Source organism: Theropithecus gelada, chromosome 15 (genome assembly GCF_003255815.1).
Source record: "Theropithecus gelada isolate Dixy chromosome 15, Tgel_1.0, whole genome shotgun sequence".
Taxonomy (NCBI): Eukaryota; Metazoa; Chordata; class Mammalia; order Primates; family Cercopithecidae; genus Theropithecus; species Theropithecus gelada.
In genome coordinates this window covers 9,256,155-9,277,769 of record NC_037683.1, presented here as the reverse complement: position 1 = coordinate 9,277,769, position 21,615 = coordinate 9,256,155, and the positions used below count along the sequence as shown (strand labels likewise).

General features: G+C 55.3%; 2 protein-coding genes across 15 annotated transcripts in view; one reads left to right on the top strand and one right to left on the bottom strand.

The window, feature by feature from the left end:
- Nucleotides 1–14,777, top strand: part of NTMT1 (N-terminal Xaa-Pro-Lys N-methyltransferase 1) — a 26,997-nt gene extending 12,220 nt beyond the window's left edge. For 2 of the 11 annotated variants that reach the window (XM_025359536.1, XM_025359537.1), the window contains exons 2-4: nt 11,828–12,043; nt 13,240–13,492; nt 14,385–14,777. In XM_025359536.1, the coding sequence (XP_025215321.1) occupies nt 11,882–12,043; nt 13,240–13,492; nt 14,385–14,641 (672 nt within the window). In that variant the 5' untranslated portion in view covers nt 11,828–11,881 and the 3' untranslated portion in view covers nt 14,642–14,777. Of the gene's footprint in view, nt 1–4,573; nt 4,743–11,827; nt 12,044–13,239; nt 13,493–14,384 lie in introns of those variants that run through there. The other 9 variants (XM_025359539.1, XM_025359534.1, XM_025359540.1 and 6 more) reach the window with 9 other exon arrangements.
- ASB6 (ankyrin repeat and SOCS box containing 6) lies at nt 13,794–21,615 on the bottom strand. Of its 4 annotated transcripts, XM_025359529.1 has the most exons (6): nt 21,044–21,615; nt 19,710–19,891; nt 18,563–18,669; nt 18,363–18,471; nt 17,731–17,817; nt 13,794–17,615 (listed from the first exon to the last, which is right to left on the bottom strand). In XM_025359529.1, exons 1-6 carry the CDS (start codon nt 21,154–21,156, stop codon nt 16,948–16,950), a joined length of 1,266 nt encoding a protein of 421 aa, XP_025215314.1. In that variant the 5' UTR covers nt 21,157–21,615; the 3' UTR covers nt 13,794–16,947. The 4 variants fall into 4 exon arrangements, with proteins under 4 accessions (XP_025215314.1, XP_025215315.1, XP_025215317.1 ...); XM_025359530.1 differs by lacking the exon at nt 17,731–17,817; XM_025359532.1 differs by lacking the exon at nt 18,363–18,471.

Here is a 21,615-nt window from a genome sequence, read left to right as displayed (position 1 = left end):
CCTACTCCCAGCTCTGACACTGAGGGGTCTCTGAGCCTGCTTCCTCCCCACCATACCCCACTCCCAGATTGTTGTCAGCTCTGAGCTGGCTCCTGGGCAGTGTCACACTCACCCTGGTGGGCTTCTGGGCAGGGCCTGAGAAGGTCCTGTGAGTTTAGAGCTCTCTACAGGCAGGCTAGCCCTTGGGAGAGCCCATCATCCCTGCCTGGTGCCTCTCCCAGCCCCTCCCTGCTGCCTCTGGGCTGTTTCAGGGTCATTGTGATCCGCGCCTCACCCCTGGGCACCTGAAGAGCAGTGGGCACCAAGGCCTGGGGACTGAGGGTGAGGCTATTGTGTCCTGGATGCCATAACCACCCAGGGCACTGGGACTCTGACGAGGGCAGCCAGGCCTTCCAGATCTGAGAGGCTCAGGCTGGGTGGCTCTGGAAGTAGAACTTCCACCCCAAAAGCAGGCAGTCAGAATACAATGGACCTAGAAATTACAGGCACGGTGGCTCATGCCTGTAATCCCAGCACTTTGGGAGGCCGAGGCGGGCGGATCACCTGAGGTCAGGAGTTCAAGACCAGCCCGGCCAACATGATGAAACCTCGTCTCTACTAAAAATACAAAAATTTGCCGGGCGTGGTGGTGTGCACCTATAATCCCAGCTACTTGGGAGGCTGAGACAGGAGAATCGCTTGACCCTGGGAGGCGGAGATTGCAGTGAGCTGAGATCATGCCACTGCACTCCAGCCTGGGTGACAGAGTGAGACTCCATCTCAAAAACAGTAATAATAATAATGATTCAAGGCCTGGGTGCTAGGTGTGCTTCTTGCTATTGAGATGTCATTTCTTTCAGGCAGTCTCAGCTGGCAGACAAATGTGTGTGTTTACTATTATACACACACAGATCTATAAATATTTCTATAGGTAACCATCTGTACTTATATTAAGCTAAACATGAGCTCATGCTGACATCTCCAACTCTAATCCATTACACGGATCATTTGAGATTCTGTCTCAAAAAAAAAAAAAAAAAAAAAAAAAAGAGGCCAGGTTGCAGTGGCTAATGCCTGTAATCCTAGCACTTTGGGAGGCCGAGGCAGGCGGATTGCCTGAGCTCGGGAGTTCGTAACCAGCCTGGGCCACATGGTGAAACCCCGTCTCTACTAAAATACAAAAAAATTAGCCAGGTGTGGCAGCGTGTGCCTGTAGTCCCAGCTACTTGGGGGGCTGAGGTAGGAGAATTGCTTGAACCCGGAAGGCGGAGGTTGCAGTGAGCTGAGATCGTGCCACTGCACTCCAGCCTACACAGTGAGACTCCATCTCCAGAAAGGAAAAGAAAAGAGAAGAGAAGAGAAGAAAATAAGAAAGAAAGAAAGAAATTAACATACCCACTTTCAAGTCCATGGTCTGCTGTTTTGCTGTGTGATACTGGAGAAGCGTCTTTTTTCTCAGGACTCCCTGGACCTTATCTCTGAGTCTTGGCTGGGAGAGGGCCGAGAGGAAGCTCATAGAGTATTGTGAAGCTGGGGTGGGAGACAAAGGTCATTTACATGAGTATTTCACTGGCATGGCATAGCTTCATAATTTGAAAATGAAGAAACGACTTTGTAATTCAAATAACAGAGTGACTCACTAGAGGACACGTCGCCAAAGATATATTCTATTTTCTGTCAATGCTTCTCACCAGGGATGGAGGGACATACTTTCTTGGAGAGCTACAATATTGAGTGGGGGAGGGAGATATTTTTGTATTTATTTAAAGGGTATGTGACTTTTTTTTAATGGCTGAGAAACACCAGATTAACTAGATGGTTTTTTGTTTGTTTGTTTTTTTGAGATGGAGTCTCGCTCCGTCAGCCAGGCTGGAGTGCAGTGGCGTGATCTTGGCTCACTGCAAGCTCTGCCTCCCGGGTTCATGCCATTCTCCTGCCTCAGCCTCCCGAGTAGCTGGGATTACAGGTGCCCGCCACCACGCCCAGCTAATGTTTTTGTATTTTTAATAGAGATGGGGTTTCACCGTGTTAGTCAGGATGGTCTCAATCTCCTGACCTTGTGATCCACCCGCCTCGGTCTCCCAAAGTGCTGGGATTACAGGCATGAGCCACCACACCCGGCCTAACTAGATGTTTCTAAAGAGCCCTCCAGACCTTGCACTCTGCAATCATTTATCAAGCAACTACTATGTGCTAGGCTTGGGAATTCAGAGATGCCAGAGGCTTTGAGGTCAGGAAGCTGGCCAGCCCTGGGAAGGCCTTGGAGTCTGGGTGTGGGGAAGGGGCTTGCTCTTCTGTTGACAGGAAATAAGATAGGGCTGGATTTTTAGGCATGCAAAGTTTGGACCAGAGCTGCCCCCTGGTGGAGGATTCCAGACACCCCCAGCAACTGAAATTGCCCAGGATCAATCCCTTTGCATAGAGACACAGAAAATGAAGCTTGCTCAGACCAGGGGTAGCAGTTGGGACCTAGAATAGTCTAGAGGGGATGCCAAATAATACGCACATACACACGTTCTGCAGACTCAATGCAGATGGGGCTTTTTGGCATCCCCTTTCTCCCGTAGCTTTCAGTACATTTAGAGCAAACACACTTTAAGCACCTTCTGTGTGCACCGCTCAGAGGAAGGCATTGGAAACCTAACGCCAGAATATTATTATTTTATTTATTTATTTTTGAGACGGAGTTTTGCTGTTGTCACCCAGGCTGGAAAGCAATGGTGTGATCTAGGCTCATTGCAACCTCCACCTCCCAGGTTCAGGCGATTCTCCTGCCTCAGCCTCCCGAGTAGCTGGGACTGCAGGCATGCACCACCATGTCTGGCTAATTTTGTATTTTTAGTAGAGACAGGCTTTTGCCATGTTGGCCAGGCTGGTTTCAAACTCCTGACCTCAGGTGATCCCCCCGCCTTGGCATCCCAGAATGCTGGGGTTACAGTTGTGCACCACTGCACCCTGCCAAGACCAGGATGTTATTAATAGTTTAGGAAAAATGACCTTAGGGTGAATATTGTCATTATAATAGCTTCCATTTCCTGAGAACCCACTGCAGGTGCTGAGCTGAAGGTCTGACGTGCAGTGTCCCACAAGTTTAATCCTCTCAGAACATCAGAAGTTGAGTAATGATTACATTGCTCAACTTCTTCTGGCAGGAGTCTGAAGCTCGGAGATGTTAACAGGCTCTACCCACCTGCAAGCTCGTGTTTCCATCACTGCTGCCTCGGAGATAGCTCCAGAATTTCTTTGCACGGGAGGAGCCGAGGGAAGGGGCATGCTTTTGGAATGGAAATTTCATGGGCTTGTTCTGCTTATTTGGGTGGGAATCCCATGGCACTGCCAGGAGTATTTCTTTTCATTTTATTTATTTTGGGGGGGTCTGTATTATTTTAAGATGCTAATGGAGATGGGTGGATTTGAGGACCAATGGCTTTTTTTCCCTTCTTACTCAAAGCCCAGCCTGTAGCCTCCAAACGAACTGTTGTTCGTGCTGGGGATGGAGAGAGGGCAACGCCGCGGCTCTTTTCAGTTTGGGAGGTCCTTCCAGATTCCCAAAAGTCAATTTAGTCAAGTTTTGAGCTGTAACCTGTGTTGGGCGCGGTGGCTCACGCTTGTAATCCCAGCAGTCTGGAAGGCCAAAGTGGAAGCCTGGCTTGAGGCCAGGATTCAAGATCAGCCTGGGCAACAGGGTGAGACCCCGTCTGTAATTTTTTTTTTAAAGAAGTCAAATTAGGCCGGGCGCGGTGGCTCACGCCTGTAATCCCAGCATTCTGGGAGGCCAGGGCGGGCGGATGACGAGGTCAGAAGATCGAGACCATCCTGACTAACAAGGTGAAACCCCATCTCTACTTTAAAAATACAAAAAATATTAGCTGGGCGTGGTGGCGGGCGCCAGTCGTCCCAGCTACTTGGGAGGCTGAGGGAGGAGAATGGTGGGAACCCGGGAGACTCAGCTTGCAGTGAGCTGAGATAGGCCACTGCACTCCAGCCTGGGCGACAGAGCAAGCCTCCGTCTCAAAAAGAAAGAAAGAAAGAAAGGAAAGAAGGGAGGGAGGAAGGGAGGGAGGGAGGGAGGAAGGAAGGAAGGAAAGAAGGAAGGAAGGAAGGAAGGAAGGAAGGAAGGAAGGAAGGAAGGAAGGAAGGAAGGAAGGAAGGAAGGAAGGAAGTCAAATTAGGCTGGGCGCAGTGGCTTACGCCTATAATCCCAACACTTCGGAAGGCAGAGGCGGGAGATCACTTGAAGTCAGGAGTTCGCGACCAGCCTGGCCAACATGGTGAAAACCCGTCTCTACTAAAAATACAAAAATTAGCTGGGTGTGGTAGCTCACACCTGTAGTCCCAGCTACTCTGGAGGCAGAGGCAGGAGAATCGCTGGAACCTGGGAGGCGGAGGTTGCAGTGAGCCGAGATCGCGCCACTGCACTCCAGCCGGGTTGACAGAGCAAGATTCTGTCTCAATTTAAAAAAAAAAAAATTAAGTTAAATTATTTTTCAAAGGAAGTCAGGCTAAATCCGGAGCCCGCGGGAGGGGGGCGAGCTGAACGAGGGGGTGGGGCCAGTCGTGGCCCCGCCCCCAAACGCTCGGAAGTGACGTTAGCGGACAAAGGCAGCGCGCGCCGCGAGCTGTCGCGTCTGGTCGTGGTGTGGCGGAGCTGCGGTTACCTTGTAGGGTCTCCGCCGCTGCCGCCGTCCCTTCCTCTTCCCCATCTTCTTCTCTCGGTCCCGGGAGCCCCCGCGCGGAGTGAGTAGCGCGAGGCGGTGCGAAGGGTAGGCAGCCGCCGGGAGAGGGGAGGCCGCGACCCCTAACTGCTTCGGCACCCTGTGGTCCCCGGCTCGTCACGTGACCCGGCGCGTGCGCGCGGGCCGGCACGGGCCCCACGTGCGCGTCCCCAAGCGGTCCACGGGCCGGACCTGGGCAGGGACTACGGAGCAGTCAGTCCATGGGTTGAGGTACAGGAGGAAAGTCAAGGCACTCAAAGCCCAGACAGGGCACTCCCCTACCCGGGTCCCCAGACCGCAGCAAATCCCTTTCTCTGAGCCTGTTTCCCCTCCGAGAAACAGGGATATGGAGAGCGCCCACTCGGAGGATGGATGGGAGGAATCGGTAAAATGCCCAGTTCAGAGCCTGGCACAGTGAAGTGCCCGTTGCACAGAAGTTGCTGTCGTATTTAACCTTGGGTCCCGCCCCAGCGCCAGCCCGACACAGGTGCGGCTCAAAAAAGACACCCCCAGAGCCCTTGCGGCCAAGGTCAGCCTGTCTGCAGGGAGGCTGCCATATCGGAAAGCCCAGGCTTTGCTGCCCACCAACTGTGTGATCTCTCTCTCTGGACTTCGGTTTCTCCTCTGTATTGTTAAGTGGTTGCCACAGCTGGTGTCAGAGGCCCTGACAGCGGGAAGGGACAGTGTAACCGGTGGTTGTGGTGTGTAGAATGATTGCCCAGTGAGATGGGATGAGCCTCTGGGAGGAACCAGGGCTGGGATAAGGAGCCTGGAATCCCTCCTTAATTCTGTTCTCGGCTTCCTGTTTGTATGTTTAAAGACACATCATTTCCTTTAGTGTGCTGGTTTTCCTCTCTGTAAACTGAGGACTGCGTGGGGGTTGGAAGTAACGCATGGAGTGTTTTGGTGGAGGCCGGAAGCCCTGGGATCACAAGGATAGCATCTAAAAATTCTCGGTGGGGGTTCTGTGCTTATAGACAGAGGAAGCTCACTCCTCACTCTGGCTGATTTGCAGAGCTGTTTGAGTCTGCTGGATTGGCCGCCCAGCATACCAGTAACAGTCCCCTACGTGTGTCCAACAGTACAGCTTCTATGGCATTCTAAGGCAGTTTTCCCATTTGATCCTCATAGTGGGCAGAGTTGACAAGAATCTCGTTTGACGGAGATTTTTTTTTTTTTTTTTTTTTTTTTGAGACGGAGTCTGGCTCTGTCGCCCAGGCTGGAGTGCAGTGGCCGGATCTCAGCTCACTGCAAGCTCCGCCTCCCGGGTTTACGCCATTCTCCTGCCTCAGCCTCCCGAGTAGCTGGGACTACAGGTGCCCGCCACCTCGCCCGGCTAGTTTTTTTGTATTTTTTTAGTAGAGACGGGGTTTCACCGTGTTAGCCAGGATGGTCTCGATCTCCTGACCTCGTGATCCACCCGTCTCGGCCTCCCAAAGTGCTGGGATTACAGGCTTGAGCCACTGCGCCCGGCCTTGACGGAGAATTTCTAAGCTCAAGAGAGAATATGTGCCTGGCACTGTGCAAAGCACTTTAAGCTTTTCGTGTGCACTTTTAATCACAGGCTTTCTGTAAAGTCAGTATTACTGCTCCATTTTATAGATGAACTGAGGAATGGTGAGGTTTGATGTCTTATCTGAGCTTACACAGCTGGTGAGCAGAGCCAAGATTCAGATCTGGTTCATCCGACTCCATCAGAGTCTTTGTTAGTTTTTAAATGTATCCCCTGTTTTGTCTTCTTCCCTCCCTTTCTCCCTTCTTTCCTTTTCTTAGAGCACTCTGCCATTTGCATGTGGCCTGCTGCTGTCCACAAAGATCCAGAGAGGATGGATTCTGTCCAGTAGGCTGCTAGAGGGTGGCGGTCACTTTTAGGCAGGCTTTTCCGTAGAGACTTAACATGAGTAGGATGAGATGACTGCAAAAGTCTGCCGGTGACAGTTTCAGCACTGTTTTCTTCCATGGGTCGTGGGAGAAGAGACGCAGTAACTGGGGCAGCTGCGTGGGTCTGAACACCTTGGCGGGGAGGAGGAGGCAGCAGCTAGGTGACCGCAAAGGATGTAGGATCACATTTACTGGCTGAGCAGGCATTTACCAGGCGTGAGGGGTTTCTCTTCCTCTCTGAGCTAGCCTAGAGTTCACACAAAGCCGGGGTGCTCCTGGCCTCCTCCCAGGCCCTGCAGCCACATGGCATCTGTCCTCTGGAGCAGAGTGTAGCAGGACCTCCTGCTGTTGGCCGACCGACCTTGCTGTTCCCTCGGACTCTTAGGGACCTCCTCCTGCCCCACTCCAATCTGAACAGAATGTAGCCAGGACCCTAGGAATCCCATTTATTAATGAATCAGCTGTTAGGACAAATGTCAAAGTCAGGCTCGCTATTTCCCGGCCAGTATGTGCCTCCCCTGGCTTTTTCCTAGAATTTGCATGTAGGTGGAATTCTTGTAAATTAGATTATTCAGGGGACCCTGACATTTAAAGGAATCATGTTACAAGGCTTTTGGTAAAGCACAAAATTATGTTGTCGGTAACAGCCTTCAGTATTACCCATTTTGAATGGTTGGACTTTTGTCTGTAGGATTTTCTTAGAAGTGGAAAATGGCTATAGCTGCACAAAGCCCATTCTGGTATTATTTGGCAACCAATTAGTCAATGGCCACCTGGCGTCAGGCACTGGTCTAATCGGTACGCGTTTGCCCTCAGATTTATTCTGTTCATTTGATCAGAGATGAACTTTCTGTTGAATATCTGTGTTTCGTGGGATGCAAGAGAAGCATAGTGATAAATCTCAAATGTTGCCATTGCTCTCTAGGAGCTCCCAGGCCAGGCGAGAGATAGAACTGGATACAAAACCTTCAGTTTGCCAAGACTGGTGGGTGGTGAGAGGGAGACAGGCTTGCTCTCGCCGTGCTCCAGTCTGAATGGGAGTCGTGCTAGCATGGTGTGGAAGAGTAGTATTTCGTTTTCTAACCTTTGTCTTTAATTTTCCCAGCCACCAAGTGGTTTTATTTTTGAGACAGGGTCTCGCTCTTGTCCAGGCTGGACTCAAACTCCTGTGCTCAAGGAGTCTTCCCACCTCAGCCTCCCAAAGTGCTCAGATTATAGGCATGAGCCACTGCACCCAGCTGTAGTTTTGAATGCCGTCCTCTGAGTGACTGATGGAGGGCTGTGACATGGTTGCTCTGCAGCCTGCTGGCAGAGGGGCAGGCAGCCCACCTGACCTGGTCCTTACCCCGTCAGACCATAGCAGCCACCAAACCCAGCTACATGGTGACATTCAGGTGGGTGGCCCTTTTCCCCGTCAGCCACCATGGCAGATCTAGCAGTCTTGAGGATTGGCAGGTCTGGTGGGAACAAGAATTCATTCTTCTTCTTCTTTTTTTGACACACTGTCTCACTCTGTTGCCCAAGTGATCCTCCCACCTCAGCCTCCCTAGTAGCTGGGAGGTACTAGAATGTGTGTGTTTTTGATAGAGACGGGGTTTCTGAGCCATGGGCTGCTCTCTCCTTCCAGCAGTGTTGTTCCCAGTGCTGGGAGACCAGTGTGGGAGCTCTGTGGTCAGCTTGCGGGGAGGGTGTTATGTGCAGTAATTAGAACTAAGGTCCTCCCCAGCCTGTTACCCCAAAAGGCTCCCTGATTGGTGCAGTGATCGCTGCCTTTCTTCATTGTGGCCCAAACCCTGTGCGTGAAAGGTAAAGCGAGGGGTCAGTCTGCGAGTGGATTCAAGAATCTGAAGAGGGAAGCCAGGCGCAGTGTCATATGCCTGTAATCTCAGCTACTTGGGAGGCTGAATGGGGAGGATGGCCTGAGCCCAGGAGTTTGAGGCCAGCCTGGGCCACATAGCAAGACCCTATCTCAAAAAAACAAGGATCTGAAGAGAGGTTTAAGGAGGCTTCTCTTTAGGCACAGCCAAAGGGTTCTGCTAAGGGTGAAAAGACCCAATCACGGATCTAAGAAGAACCGGGCCCCGGTAGAGCACATGGGTCTTGTCAGCTCTCTCTGGACCCTCAGAAAGCTGGCGTGTGACTTTGTCAGTGAAGAAAGCTCAAATCTGCAGAAGGAGTCAGGCACAGGGTTGGAGAGGAGGGACCCCATCCCCTCTGTTCTCAGCAGCCACAACAGGCCTTTCCCTGTTGCCCCCACTGGCTGGCTGGGTCTCCGGAAAAGGCCGACCAGTTACAGAAGGAGAATTGCATCCGTTAGAAGTCTTTTTTTTTTTTTTTTTGATACGGAGTCTTGCTCTGTCGCCCAGGCTGGAATGCAGTGGCGCGATCTTGGCTCATGGCAAGCTCCTCCTCCTGTGTTCAGGCCATTCTCCTGCCTCAGCCTCCTGAGTAGCTGGGACTACAGGTGCGCGCCACCGTGCCCGGCTAATTTTTTTGTATTTTTAGTAGAAACAGTTTCACTGTGTTAGCCAGGATGATCTCTATCTCCTGACCTCATGATCCGCCCGCCTCGGCCTCCCAAAGTGCTGGGATTACAGGCGTGAGCCACGGCGCCCGGCCTCGTTAGAAGTATTCTTGAGCTGACTGGCTGGGGTGGGCCTGCTGCTTCTGGAAAGTTCCTTCTCTTTCAGGACAGGTTCAGAATATAGTAGTGCAGAAGATGTACTGGGGGCCAATAACAAATTTGACCAATGAAAAATCTTGGCTGGGTGCAGTGACTTCCGCCTGTAACCCCAACACCTTGGGAGGCCGAGGCAGGTGGATCACTTGCAGCCAGGTGTTTGAGACCAGCCTGGGCAACATGGCAAAACTCCGTCTCTACAGAAAATACAAAAGTTAGGCAGGTGTGGCGGTGTGTGCCTGTAGTCCCAGCTACCCTCGAGGCCGAGATGGGAGGGTCACCTGAGCCATACTCTAGTCTGGCGACACTGAGACCCTTTCTCAAAAAACAAAGAAGAAAAGAAAATTCTCCAGCTTGTCTTGTGTTTAGTTTCCCTTCTCTTTCCTCATAGTTGCTTCCCGAAGGCCTCATGCTCCTTCTCGGGGCGTTTTCCTGTTTCCCTCTGACCACTTCTCTTGAAGCCCCTAGAGCATTCCTGGGTCTTAGGGTTTTAAGCTTTGAGTTGTGTTTGAGGACTGTGCCCGAGTTCCACATGTGGACTCTTCCGTGTTGACCCTGTAGCTCCAGGGGTCAGGCAGACGGTCTTGGACCTACGATTTGTCAACTTTGGCGACAGGCATTTGCTAGAAGCCCCCTGCTCTCCTTGTGTGGAGGCGGCACGTGCGAGGTGGTGAGCTGCAGCTCCCAGTCAGCTGCGCGTTTTCCACCGAGGAGATTTTCCCTTTATCATGGGTTTATCAGGATGTAGCAGCAGCTGCTGCTGGGATTCCTGCCTCCCACTGTTGCTGTTTGTCCTGTGACAGCCAGCACGGCCACTGCCATTCTCACTCTGCCTCCCTTCAGGGTAGGCCCTGGCAGCGTGGGAAGCACATCAGCTGAGAGCTGGTGCCAGCATGCACTCGGGGCCGCCCTCATCCAGGCCCCGTCTGCCTTTCCCAGCTCACCTTCCACACTGTGTTCCCCGCCTCCACTCTCCGCCCTCTGATGGCCCGTGCTGTCCCACAGCTGCTCCCTCTGTCTGTGCCCCACCCCTCCAGCACTCCCTGTCTTTAGATGCCCAGCTCGGGCTGCCTCCTCCAGGCCACTGCCCCTGTCTGCTGTTCAGAAAGGATTCTTCTGCCCTTTGAGTTTCCTTAGCACTTTATGGTTCCATGAGAATCTTATTTTTCTGCTGCGTATTTTCGTTCCCTTTGTTCTTTGCCTGTCCTCCTGGGCTAGAGCTCTCTGAGGTCTTGGCAAGCCTCACAGCAACTAGAACAGCCCCTAAGCGTGGTGTGCCTTGGTGACAGCACTGTGCCTATGGGAAGCTTATGGCAGGCTGGCCACCTTTGGAGCGTGGAGCCGCTGAACTGTCATCCCTCTCCTGAAGGGCAAGTTGGGCCTGGGCTCTGCTGCCAGGACCCAGCTAAGGCTCTCTAGTTCCCTCTCCTTCTGCTGTGGCAGCGGTCTCCTCATCCCCCTGCCGTCTCCACTGCTGCCAGCAGTCTTCGGAAGCACCGGTCTCCCCGGGCCACTGTCTGCTGGGCCTCAGGGTGGTTCACACTCGTTGCTCTGTAGGAGGCAGTCGAAATTGCTGGAGTTGACTGTGAGAGCAGGAACTGGCAGCCACGAGGGCTGTCTGTCCGTCCCTCCGGGAGCAGAGCTGTCGCCCTCCACTGGCTGCATTTATTCTTGCCCATCCATCGGTTTCAGCTTATGCGTCCCCTCCTCAGGGATGCCTTCCCTGGTCCCCGCATCCGAGTCCACTTCCTCTCTCCGTGCTCTGCTGGCACTGGTGCTTCTCCTCTGCAGCCCTCCCTGCAGGTGTGGTTGTGTCTGTAGAATTGTTTTCTGCCTGGCTGTCTGCCTGGTTCACAGCCTGGTTCACAGCACAGAGTCCCCACTCCTCATTAACGGAGGACTGGACCCCACCGTGAGTTGTTGCTGTGCTCTGAGCCAGAGGAAGGGAGGCGTGGAAACTTCCCTGGCCCTCCAGGGTCTGCTGGTGTTCTCTGCTTTGCGGTCTTTTCTCTTTATTGATCAGGGTTTTCTGTGCCCAGAAGCCACTGCGTCAGGTGTCACATAAAGCATGTCAAGAACTTGAAGCCAGTCCAGGCACAGTGGCTCACACCCGTAATCCCAGCACTTTGGGAGGCCAAGGTGGGAGAATCTCTTGAGGTCAGAAGTTCAAGACCAACCTTTGTAATGTAGTGAGACCCCATCTCTACAAAAAATAATTAGCCAGGCATGGTGGCACACAACTGTAGTCCTAGCTGCTCCGGAGGGTGAGTTGGGAGGGTCTCTTGAGCTCTGGAGTTGGAGGCTGCATTGAGCTATGATCACACCACTGCACTCCAAAAAAAAATGAAAATGTAAAAGAACGTGAAGCTAGGACTTGGGGCGGGTGCTCTGAGTGCAAAAGACAGAAGATGCTGTTATCCAAGGGGTAGAAGCAGATTTGGGGACCCTGGACTTCCCTCTGCACTCAGCAGCATGTGTGACTTGTGAAGCCTGGCGTGAGACTGGCCCTCTGCCCCGGGGGCCTTTCTGCCAGGTCCCTGGCCCGCTGACTCACACCCCCTTCCTTACCCAGGAGAGTTGCGGGTGCTGATCGTGGTGCTTGAGCAGAGCCGTGGTTGGTGACAGCATGACGAGCGAGGTGATAGAAGACGAGAAGCAATTCTATTCCAAGGCCAAGACCTACTGGAAACAAATCCCACCCACGGTGGACGGCATGCTTGGGGGGTATGGCCACATCTCCAGCATCGACATCAACAGCTCCCGGAAGTTTCTGCAGAGGTTTTTGAGGGTAGGCAGGTCTGGCGTGCTCTCCAGGAGAGGCTGTGGCTCTGGTGGCACTGCCGAGTCCATGTGGGGTGCCACCTTTTACATGTAACACTGCAGGGTCGTTGGCTGCCTCTTGGTACCTACCCCAAAGCCTTGAGGAGCTGGGCTGGGTGGGCACAGTGGGGTAACTTCTAGATTGTGGACTTAGCCTCAAGGTTACCAGACAGGAGCTGGCTGTTAGGCAGAACTGAGGTGCCCGAATTGGGCAAACTTTTCTTCAACTGTTGGGTTTTGCCAGGGACAAAACCCTTGCTCTCCTGCCATGCCCATGGGTGTTTGGGCTGAGGGTGTTGGCCATTCTGGATGAAAACTCCTAGTTACATGCCATGGTTTCTACCCTCTGCTCCACCCCCAGCCTTTTCTGTACTAGGCTGGGACCCCCGGGCCTGGAGTCCCCCACCTTCTTGTCTCTCATGGCTGGCACTGGAGGCTGCTGTTGGCCAGCTGCTCCATCCAGCGCCTCCCCTCCCTCCGCGTTCCCTCTCCGCACCCTTGTTCACCCATTGTCCTACTTCCATTCTCCCTGCTCCTCTCTGCCGTTGTTTACTTGGAGACTCAGGAGAGATTAGTGTACCTGTTCAAGTTATCACCTTTAAGTGGAAATTAGCTTTCATGTTAGAAATGTGTGGCCCAGGGCTGGGGCAGCGGCTCACTCCTGTTATCCAGCTCTTTGGGATTTCAAGGTGGGAGGACTGCTTGAGCCCAGGAATTTGAGACCAGCCTGGGCAACAGACTGAGGCCCTGTCTCTACAAAAAATAAAAATAAAGAGTTGGGCATGGTGGCACATGCCTGTCGTCCCAGCTACTTGGGAGGCTGAGGCGGGAAGATGGAGGATGGCTTGAGCCCAGGGGTCCGAGGCTACAGTGAGCCGTGATCCCACTACTGCATTCCAGCCTGGACAACAGAATGAGATCCTGTCTCTACAAAAACTTTCAAAGATAAAGGAATATGTGGCCCAGCAGGGTGTCCTTCCACGCTTATCCCCTTGAATCAGGACTCTGTACAAGCTGGCAGCCAGCACAGACCTCCCCGCCAGTGCTCAGCTTGTGCAGAGCCCTGGAATCCTGACTTGAGTCTAAGTCCCAGGGCTCATGAGGAAGGGCCCCCACGTGCGGCGACAGGGTCTCTCTGATAGGTTACATGCCTCTGCTTTTCAGGAAGGCCCGAACAAGACAGGAACGTCCTGTGCCCTGGACTGTGGAGCTGGCATTGGGAGGATCACCAAGCGGCTGCTCCTGCCGCTGTTCAGAGAGGTGGATATGGTCGACATAACGGAGGACTTCCTGGTTCAAGCCAAGACCTACCTGGGGGAGGAGGGCAAGAGGGTGAGGAACTACTTCTGTTGTGGGCTCCAGGACTTCACCCCAGAGCCGGACTCTTACGACGTCATCTGGATCCAGTGGGTGATAGGTGAGGGTCCCGCCGCCCTTCCCTGCCCACCTGTACGTCTCCTGCCACTCGGGTGCCCCATAAGGTGTCAAGACCAGGGCTTTGCGCTCCTGCAGCAAGTAAGCCAGTGAGGATTCTCCAATCCCCCCACGCCCACCCCCACCCCCACCCCCACCCCGCGCTTCCCAGAACTGAGGGACGGGCTCAGCCTAAAAGGTAGATTTCTTCCAGGTTTTGTTTCAGTTGAATACCTGCTACCATCCATTTGGGTGCAGTTTTTTGTTAAATTTTAATGGCCAATAACTTACTGCATTCAAAGTGAGAGTTTTATAAGGGTTTTATTTTTAATAAGATGAAAAATTTAAGCTTTGTGTCTAGCCCTGCACCCTCTTAGCCTAACAGTACACCTCAAGCGCTGTGCCCTGGGCTGCTGACCTGGTGGCAGGCCACTAGCAGCAGTCGGCCACCTCCTGAGGTGGGCAGCACAGGCCTGCTGTGGACACGCTAGGTCTGGCCTTGTATTTTGTGGTCTCAGAAGCCTCTGTGGGGACTTCTAGTGTAGGGAAGGCAGTCTGTCCAGAGGCTCCTGCAATGCCAAACTCTTAGCCCAGGTTCACTCCTCTGATCCAAGCCTGGCAGGGGTGGGGCATCATGGTGTGTAGGTATCAGGCAGGACTTGGAAGTCACCCCATCAAGTTAAATTCTGGCTTAATGTGTCTTTAGGTAGAAGATCTCTGAGCCACAGTTTCCTCTTCTATGAAATGGGGTTTAGTAAATCTGTCGGGATTTACTAAATGCCACACAAAATGCTGGGCACAAATGAAGGGCTCAGCACGGCTGAGAAATACATCCCATCTGGTGGCCAGCATCCCCTTGCATTGTGCACTGGTAACCTTGCTTCTGCCCTCCCCAGGCCACCTCACCGATCAGCACCTGGCCGAGTTCCTGCGGCGCTGCAAGGGCAGCCTCCGCCCCAACGGTATCATCGTCATCAAAGACAACATGGCCCAGGAGGGCGTGATTCTGGATGACGTGGACAGCAGTGTGTGCCGGGACCTTGATGTGGTCCGCAGGATCATCTGCAGCGCAGGCCTCAGCCTCCTGGCTGAGGAGAGGCAGGAGAACCTCCCCGATGAGATCTACCACGTCTATAGCTTTGCCCTGAGATGAGCCAGGGCTGGCAGGAGAAACTGAGGAACCACAGTCCGGGTGGGGGGAGCTGGCAGCTGGGCAAGATCCAGGCGCCACGCTGGCGGTTCGTGAGTGTCGAGGCACCACTAAATATAGCTGTCTGCCGTCCACTCATTATGCGGATTCTTCTTCAAAAGGCAAGGTGGGACCCGGTGGGGGGAGGGTGCTGCTGAACCAGCGGTGAGGCAGGAGCCCAGGCCCTGCTGCCCTGTGAGATGGGATTGGGTGGAAGGGGCTCCAGGGCTCCCCATGTGGGAATACGGTGGTCACATCAGTAGCCGATTCCCTGGGCCTCCAGCCTAGCCTTCCAGCCATGGGCCTGGCTGCCTGAAGAGGAAGGAAACCACCCCCAACCTGGTTGTTGGGAACTTGAAGACTTCAGTGTGGTCTTGACCTAGGGGAGGGACAGAGCTGGGCTGGTGGAACCCATGGGTGCTGCCTGATGGTGCTGTGGTTGGGGGTGCTCACGTGCCAAGTCCTGCTTGGCAGTGGAAGCCTGGGACCCTTAAAGCGTGACAACAGCCTGCAGCAGGGAAGCTCCCTGAAGCCTTGTTCTTCTCTGGGCTTGAGGCTGCTCCTTGGCAGGCATTAAATTAAAAAATAAAATGGGGCGGGCGCGGTGGCTCACGCCTGTAATCCCAGCGCTGTGGGAGGCTGAGGCGGGCAGATCACGAGGTCAGGAGATTGAGACCATCCTGGCTAACACGGTGAAACCCCGTCTCTACTAAAAATACAAAAAAAAAAAAAGCCGGGCGTGGTGGTGGGCCGCCTGTAGCCCCAGCTAGCTACTTGGGAGGCTGAGGCAGGAGAATGGTGTGAACCCAGGAGGCGGAGCTTGCAGTGAGCCGACACTGCGCCACTGCACTGCAGCCTAGGTGACAGAGTGAGACTCCATCCCGAAAAATAAAAATAAAATAAAATGGGGCCGGGGCACAGTGGCTCATGCCTTTGTAATCCCAGCACTTTGGAAGGCCGAGGCAGGTGAATCACCTGAAGTCAGGAATTTGAGACCAGCCTGGCCAACATGGCGAAACCCCGTCTCTACTAAAATACAAAAATCAGTCAGGCATGGTGGCGGGCACCTGTAATGCCAGCTACTCAGGAGGCTGAGGCAGGAGAACTGCTTGAACCTGGGAGGCAGAAGTCCCAGTGAGCCGAGATTGCACCATTGCACTCCAACCTGGGTGACAGACTGTCTCGAAAAAAAAAATAATAAAATGGGACCTCAACACTGTGGAGGACCTCGCTAGTCTAGAGTGGTGCTTCTTTGCAGGGACTTGGAAGCAATCCCCCAAACACAGCATCTCCTCACACCTGCCACCCCCTTCCTTACCAGCTGCTGTGGGAGCCTCTATCCTGAACTGTGGAGGGCCGGGGCAGAAATTTTATACAAGGACCGTTAAGGCCAAGTCAGTTTAATCTTATAAATATATCATTTAGTCACCTCAGCTTATCCCCAGAGGCGTTTCCACAATTCACAATGACCGATGCAACCTGGAAGGGACTGAGGGCTCACAGTTGGGTGGTACAGTCGGCTCTTAGGTTGCTCCAAAGAGAGCCCCTCAACAGGAGACAACAGAGAGGTCTGTCCCCAGCCGCGCACTCATGATTGCTTTTTAGCAGAAGTCATGGTCGCTGAGGCCCTGGGTTTGGCACGAGCACAGCTGCCAGCAGAGCACAGTTCTGGTAGGTGGGGCCATGGCTGACCTGGCCCCAAAGCTACAGGAACAGGCAGGGGCCAGCTTGGCTTGCAACACCATGAAGACAAGCCTGTGGGGCCCTTAGTGTCTCCTCCCCCTGAGCCCACCAGAAACACTGCTGCAACAGAACCTGGAAGGAAAAGGGGCAGGGGTGGGGCCTTGGCACCGCACAGGACGCGCCCCAGGCTTCCTCTCCAGCTATACTGCCACGTGCAGCAAACAAGACCCCTGCAGCCCTGGGGATGTTGAGGCTTGGTCCTTCCCAGCTTCTGTAAATGCCCTGGCACTGCCCTCCAATTCAGAGGGTATAAACATGACTTCAGTCCAAGCCCTGTTCCTTTGTCCAACATGGGTGGGACTTGGAGTGCTGCTGGAGGGAAGGGAGCAGTCTCTCTGGAAGACACAGAGCCACACCCTTCACCACTGGAGTGATCACAGCTTCAGGCTCTACCTGGCTGGCTTTTCTCATGAAGGATCCCGTCTCATCTCCCAGATCAAAAAGACCCTCCTCTAAGGCTGTCCCAGGTTCTACCAACAGGCTGACCTAAGCTGCCCATGTCCCCTGTTCCTGTAGCCTGAGACCCGTCAGATGTCATCTTCCATGGAGCCACTGTGCTCACTAAGGAGGTACCACTTCAGCCTGTCAGGCAGAGGCAGGGCTTTGACCTTCACATCCACAGGCCACGGCTGAAGGTAGAGCCGGATGGACACACGGCACAGGTGTTTGAGGGGCGGGGGATAGCTCTCCAGCTGCCTCAAGGAGAAGTGGAGGGCCTGGATCTTTTCTGCCAGGCTGCCCACAGGGTGGATATCGAAGTTTTCAGGCAGCTGGAGTTTCTGAGAGTTGGTCACCATGAGATCCAGGACGGTCTCGGCTTTGCGCAGGAGGTCCGCATGGCTCTCGTCTTCTGTGCAGCCTGGGTGGGAACAGAGCCTCTCAAAGATGATGTGAAAGCCAGACCAGCAGGACGCGCCATGCAGGGAGCAGTTGTAGGCAGCTCCGGACTCCAGCAGGAAGCGCAGGAGAGGGAAATGCAGTTTAAAGCTCTTGAGGCAGATGTGGGTGAGGGACTCGTGGGCCGGGCACTCGCTGGGGTCGGCCCCATGCGCCAGCAGCAGCCGTGTGACTTGGAAGCAGAAGCGGTTGATCATCTGGGCCTCCTCTTTGTCCCCTCCCACGGTCTCACCAAGTAGGAAGATGATGCAGGTGAACACTGTGTCCCCATCCTTGGTGGTGGCCTTGACGTCTGCCCCTAGAAGAGCCATAGAACAAGAGACACTGGGAGAAGGTCTTCAACCCCGGCAAAGCAATGGCACACATTGAAGGGGCGGGTGAGAGGACAAGGCCTAGGAGCGCGCCAGCCTCACCTCCTTCCAGCAGGAGCCGGATGTTCTCAGTATTGTGGATCTGTACCCCATCGCTGCTGGCCAGAGCATGGAGCAGAGCAGTCTTTCCTAGGGAGGGAGGGAGAGCGAGGAGGAGCAGGAGGCCAGGAAGCCCAGGTCAGGGCAACCCAGAGGAGGTGGCAGAAATCCAGACACTCAGGATCAGAAGATGAACTTTCAGAGACAGCTCTCAGCTCGGGTGAGGGCTGAGGGTGATGGGCTTCTGGTCATTCCCTTTCCACCCAGAGAACTGGGAGCAGAAAGGCCCCCAGCAGAAAAGTGGGATTTCTCTGGATCCCAGGATGCTACCTGAAATGTTGGCTAGGCCTCTCCCAATGGGAAGCCATTGTTTCTTGGAAGCTGAGTGCATACGTGCCCTATTTCTTCCTATGGAAGGCCCTTGAGGGCCAGCACGGGGACAATGACTGCACTGTCTCTCTAAAGCCTCCGAACTCAGCAAGTCAGCAGAACCCCTGTGTGCCCAGCCATGCTGTGCCACCAGCCAGGGCCAGCATCCAGTCAGCCCACCCAGCTGTTGTCCTGGGGCACCCTGGGTGTCCCCCCAACGCTGCCTGGGGGCCCAGCTGTCCTGTTTTCCTGCAGGAGGCACCCACCATGCTTGTCAGCGGCATTGACGTCAGCTCCAAGATCCAGGAGGCGCTGCAGGCAGGGCAGGCGCTCAGGCTCCTCGCTGGCCAGGTCCAAGGGGCTACTCTCGTGGATCTGAGCCAAGCAAGCACAGCCAGGTTGGCTTGGGAAGCTGCTCAGGCCCCTGCCCAACCCTGCTTCAAAACAAGCTGGACCTGGCACTTACCCGGTCCCTCCGATTAATGTCGGCGCCGTGATGCACCAGCAGCTCCACCATGTCCGGCTGGTTCCGCAGGACGGCGATGTGCAAGGCCGTGTAGTAGGTGACTGGGTCTGAAGGCACAGACGAAGCTCGTGTGGGTCCTGCCTATCCGCATTCTCATGGGGCCCCTGGACCCAGAGCCCAGCCCCAAACTCCTACCTAAAGTGTCCAGAAGCAGAGGCCCAGCCTCCTGTCACCATCAAGGGTTAGGACAGAGCTGTCCTCACCAGATACTAGAGGGCCCTCGGGGTGTTCTAGTGGGCACACTACTGAAGCTGTTGGGGCTTTAATTTCCTCTTCTGTAAGAAGGGACCATAAAATGGGGCGCGCACTCTCAGAATGGCTGGGAGGCCGCACTACGCAGCAACTCCATGGCTGCTCCGCTCTGTAGGCCTGGTGGTAACAGCCAGGTTCTCCAAGCTGGTCTCCAAGTCACTGGCTTCAGAACTGGCCCTCCCGTCTCAGCTCCTTGACCCTCCAGGAGCCCACCAGCCTCCAAGCCTGTCTTTGGATGGGGAAAGGAGACATGCCTGGCTGTCTCAGGCCCCCATTAGGTCACAAGGCAGCCCTGCCTGTCTCCCTACTAACCCTGCCCTCCCTGGGGCGAAAAACAGAGAGAAAGGAGCGTGGCTCCATCTCCATCCCTCGCACTCAGGAGCTGGAAGCCAGCGAGTTCTGTGGTGATTTATGCCTAATGCGGCCTGTTTTCCCCTCTCCCTATGGCATGAGGAAAAAAACACAAATTGGCTCAGAGTAAGTGGCAGAAAATTACCTTCCCTTAGCTCTGGGCACAATGCCAGTAGCTGCATTTTCGCATTAATGGAAGTGGGGATTACTCTGGGAGCTGGGGAAAGTTTGCTAATCAATCACATGGTAGAAGCAGCAACACTCGCCCACCCTTGGAACAGAGGTGGGGAGAGCCATGTGAAAACCCGCAGGATTTGGGAGGCCACCCAATGGGAGATTCCTTAGTCACAGCCACCCAGGAAATAAAGGGGGGGGGGGAAGTCACTCCTCAGAGGATGGTAAAAGCCAAGGCTGGGGACATAGACGCCCACCCGGCGCAGAGCCACGTTTAAGTCGCCTGCCCACCCCCGGGGCTCTCGCTGACCTTCAAAGTTGAGATTGGCCCCATGCCGCAAGAGAACGTCGGCCGCCTGGGTCAGCCCCAGCTCAGCCATCTTGAGCAGGGCGTTGCTCACGCCTTCCTGGTAAAAGGGAGAGTGGGCTTTCCTCTCCAGCAGCTCAGTGAGAACAAGGATTCGGTTCTCCTCGCTGGCGACATAACTGGGCCTGGGGCAGAAGAGAGGCTGAGGGTAGGCACAGCTGTGGGACCGGCTGATTGGGCAGCCTGTGGGTTGGTGGGCTTTAGTGTCCTGCTGGAATCATCCGCAAGCAGGGCCCTGGCTCTGTGGGTCACAGAGGCTTGGGAGAAGCTCTGAACTCGAGAGAGGGCCAGGCTGCATCTCTTAAGACGGGAGCAGACTCGGATTTGCGGAGAATGGGCTGGGTCTGTCCGCGCTCTCCTCCCGCGTTGCCCAGAGTTTGGTCGCAGACTTGGGTACAAAGCCTCACACACCTGGGCTGCTGGGACTGAAGGGAACCCTGGAGGCCAAGAGCCCAAGCCCGACTTTGATGCTCCTTCCTCAGAAAGCCCTTCACCCTCAAAGCTGTAGGACCCCAGCCCCCGCAACCCCTGCAGCCAGGACAGCAACACAGCCTCCCCCCTCCTCTCACATGGAGGCCTTTAGCCGAAATGATGAAGAAAGCCTACGTTTCCACCCGAGTCCCTGGATGGGGAAACGACTCATCACCACGCGTTGTAAATTCCAACTGACAACCCCCGCAAACACCTGAGCCCCTTCCCTGTGCTCTCTCCTCCCTTCCACCTCGCGTGCCGCCGCACAATTACTTGTCAGTCTCTCCTCTGGAGCACACGCGCCAAGGCGGGGATTTTGCTGAGCCAGTGATGGACCCCAGGCGCCTAGTACCATGGGCAGTGAATGCGGATTCGCTCCCGACACCTTTCCTGCAGGTCCACGACAGACCAGCTCTTGTCTATAAAAACGCAAACTCTGCTACAAAAGGCCACCTTCACACTGCTCTGGGGTAACATCTGAGGCCTCACGGATTCCACCCTGCGCCCCTGCCACGCCAGGGGGTAGCACAGCACAGGCAGGCGACAGGGTGGGGCTGAGGCGCAGGCCCTGCGACACCCCGCGAGCCTCCGCCCTCGGGCCCTCCCTGCCCTTCGCCTCCGCCATGCAAGGGGCGGGAGTGCGATCCGCGCGGGGCAGCGCGAGCTCGGAGCCACGCAACCCCGGCTTCCGCCCGTCCCTTCCTCTGTCAAGGGGGACGCATCCACCCCGCCCGGCTTGTGGTGATAAAGTGGGACGCCGCAGGGTCGGAGCGGCCTCGGCCAGCTCACGGGAGGGGGCGACTTACTGGTCCAGAGACTCCTGCCGCTCGGGGTCCTGGATCCCCAGGGAGCCCAGAATCGCATCCACCAGCGGCTGGTACTCGAAGATGATCCTCCGGAAGCCGTGCAGGAACGGCATCGCCGCGGGCCCCGCGCAGCAGGGCGGTCGCGCTTTCAGCCGAGGCCGAGATGCCCAGACGCCGACCGGAGCGCTCCGGCGGCCGCGGAACCCACCTGCTCCCTTGGTCCAGCCCTTGCGCCCGGCCGGGTCCGCTCCTCAGCCCAAGCCGCGCCCCCGCCGGAAGTGACCCTCGTACTTCCTGCCCGCGCCGACTGAGGGTGGCCCGCATGGCGACAGCGCCCCCTGCGGGCTCGGAGGACCTCGGCGCGTCCCAGGGCACGACTGCCAGGCCGACTCGGGCGATGTCCAGTAGGCGGCCCCGGCGGAGTGGGGGAGTGGGGGATCGAGCCCGCCAGATCCGAGACTCAGGCGGGCCTGCCCCTCCCTGCCAGGGCTGGGCCCGGCTCGGCTTCGCCCTGCGATCCTGCCCGCGACCGCTGGGCGCCATCCGAGTTCCGCCGGTCGTGCTCCCCGGCT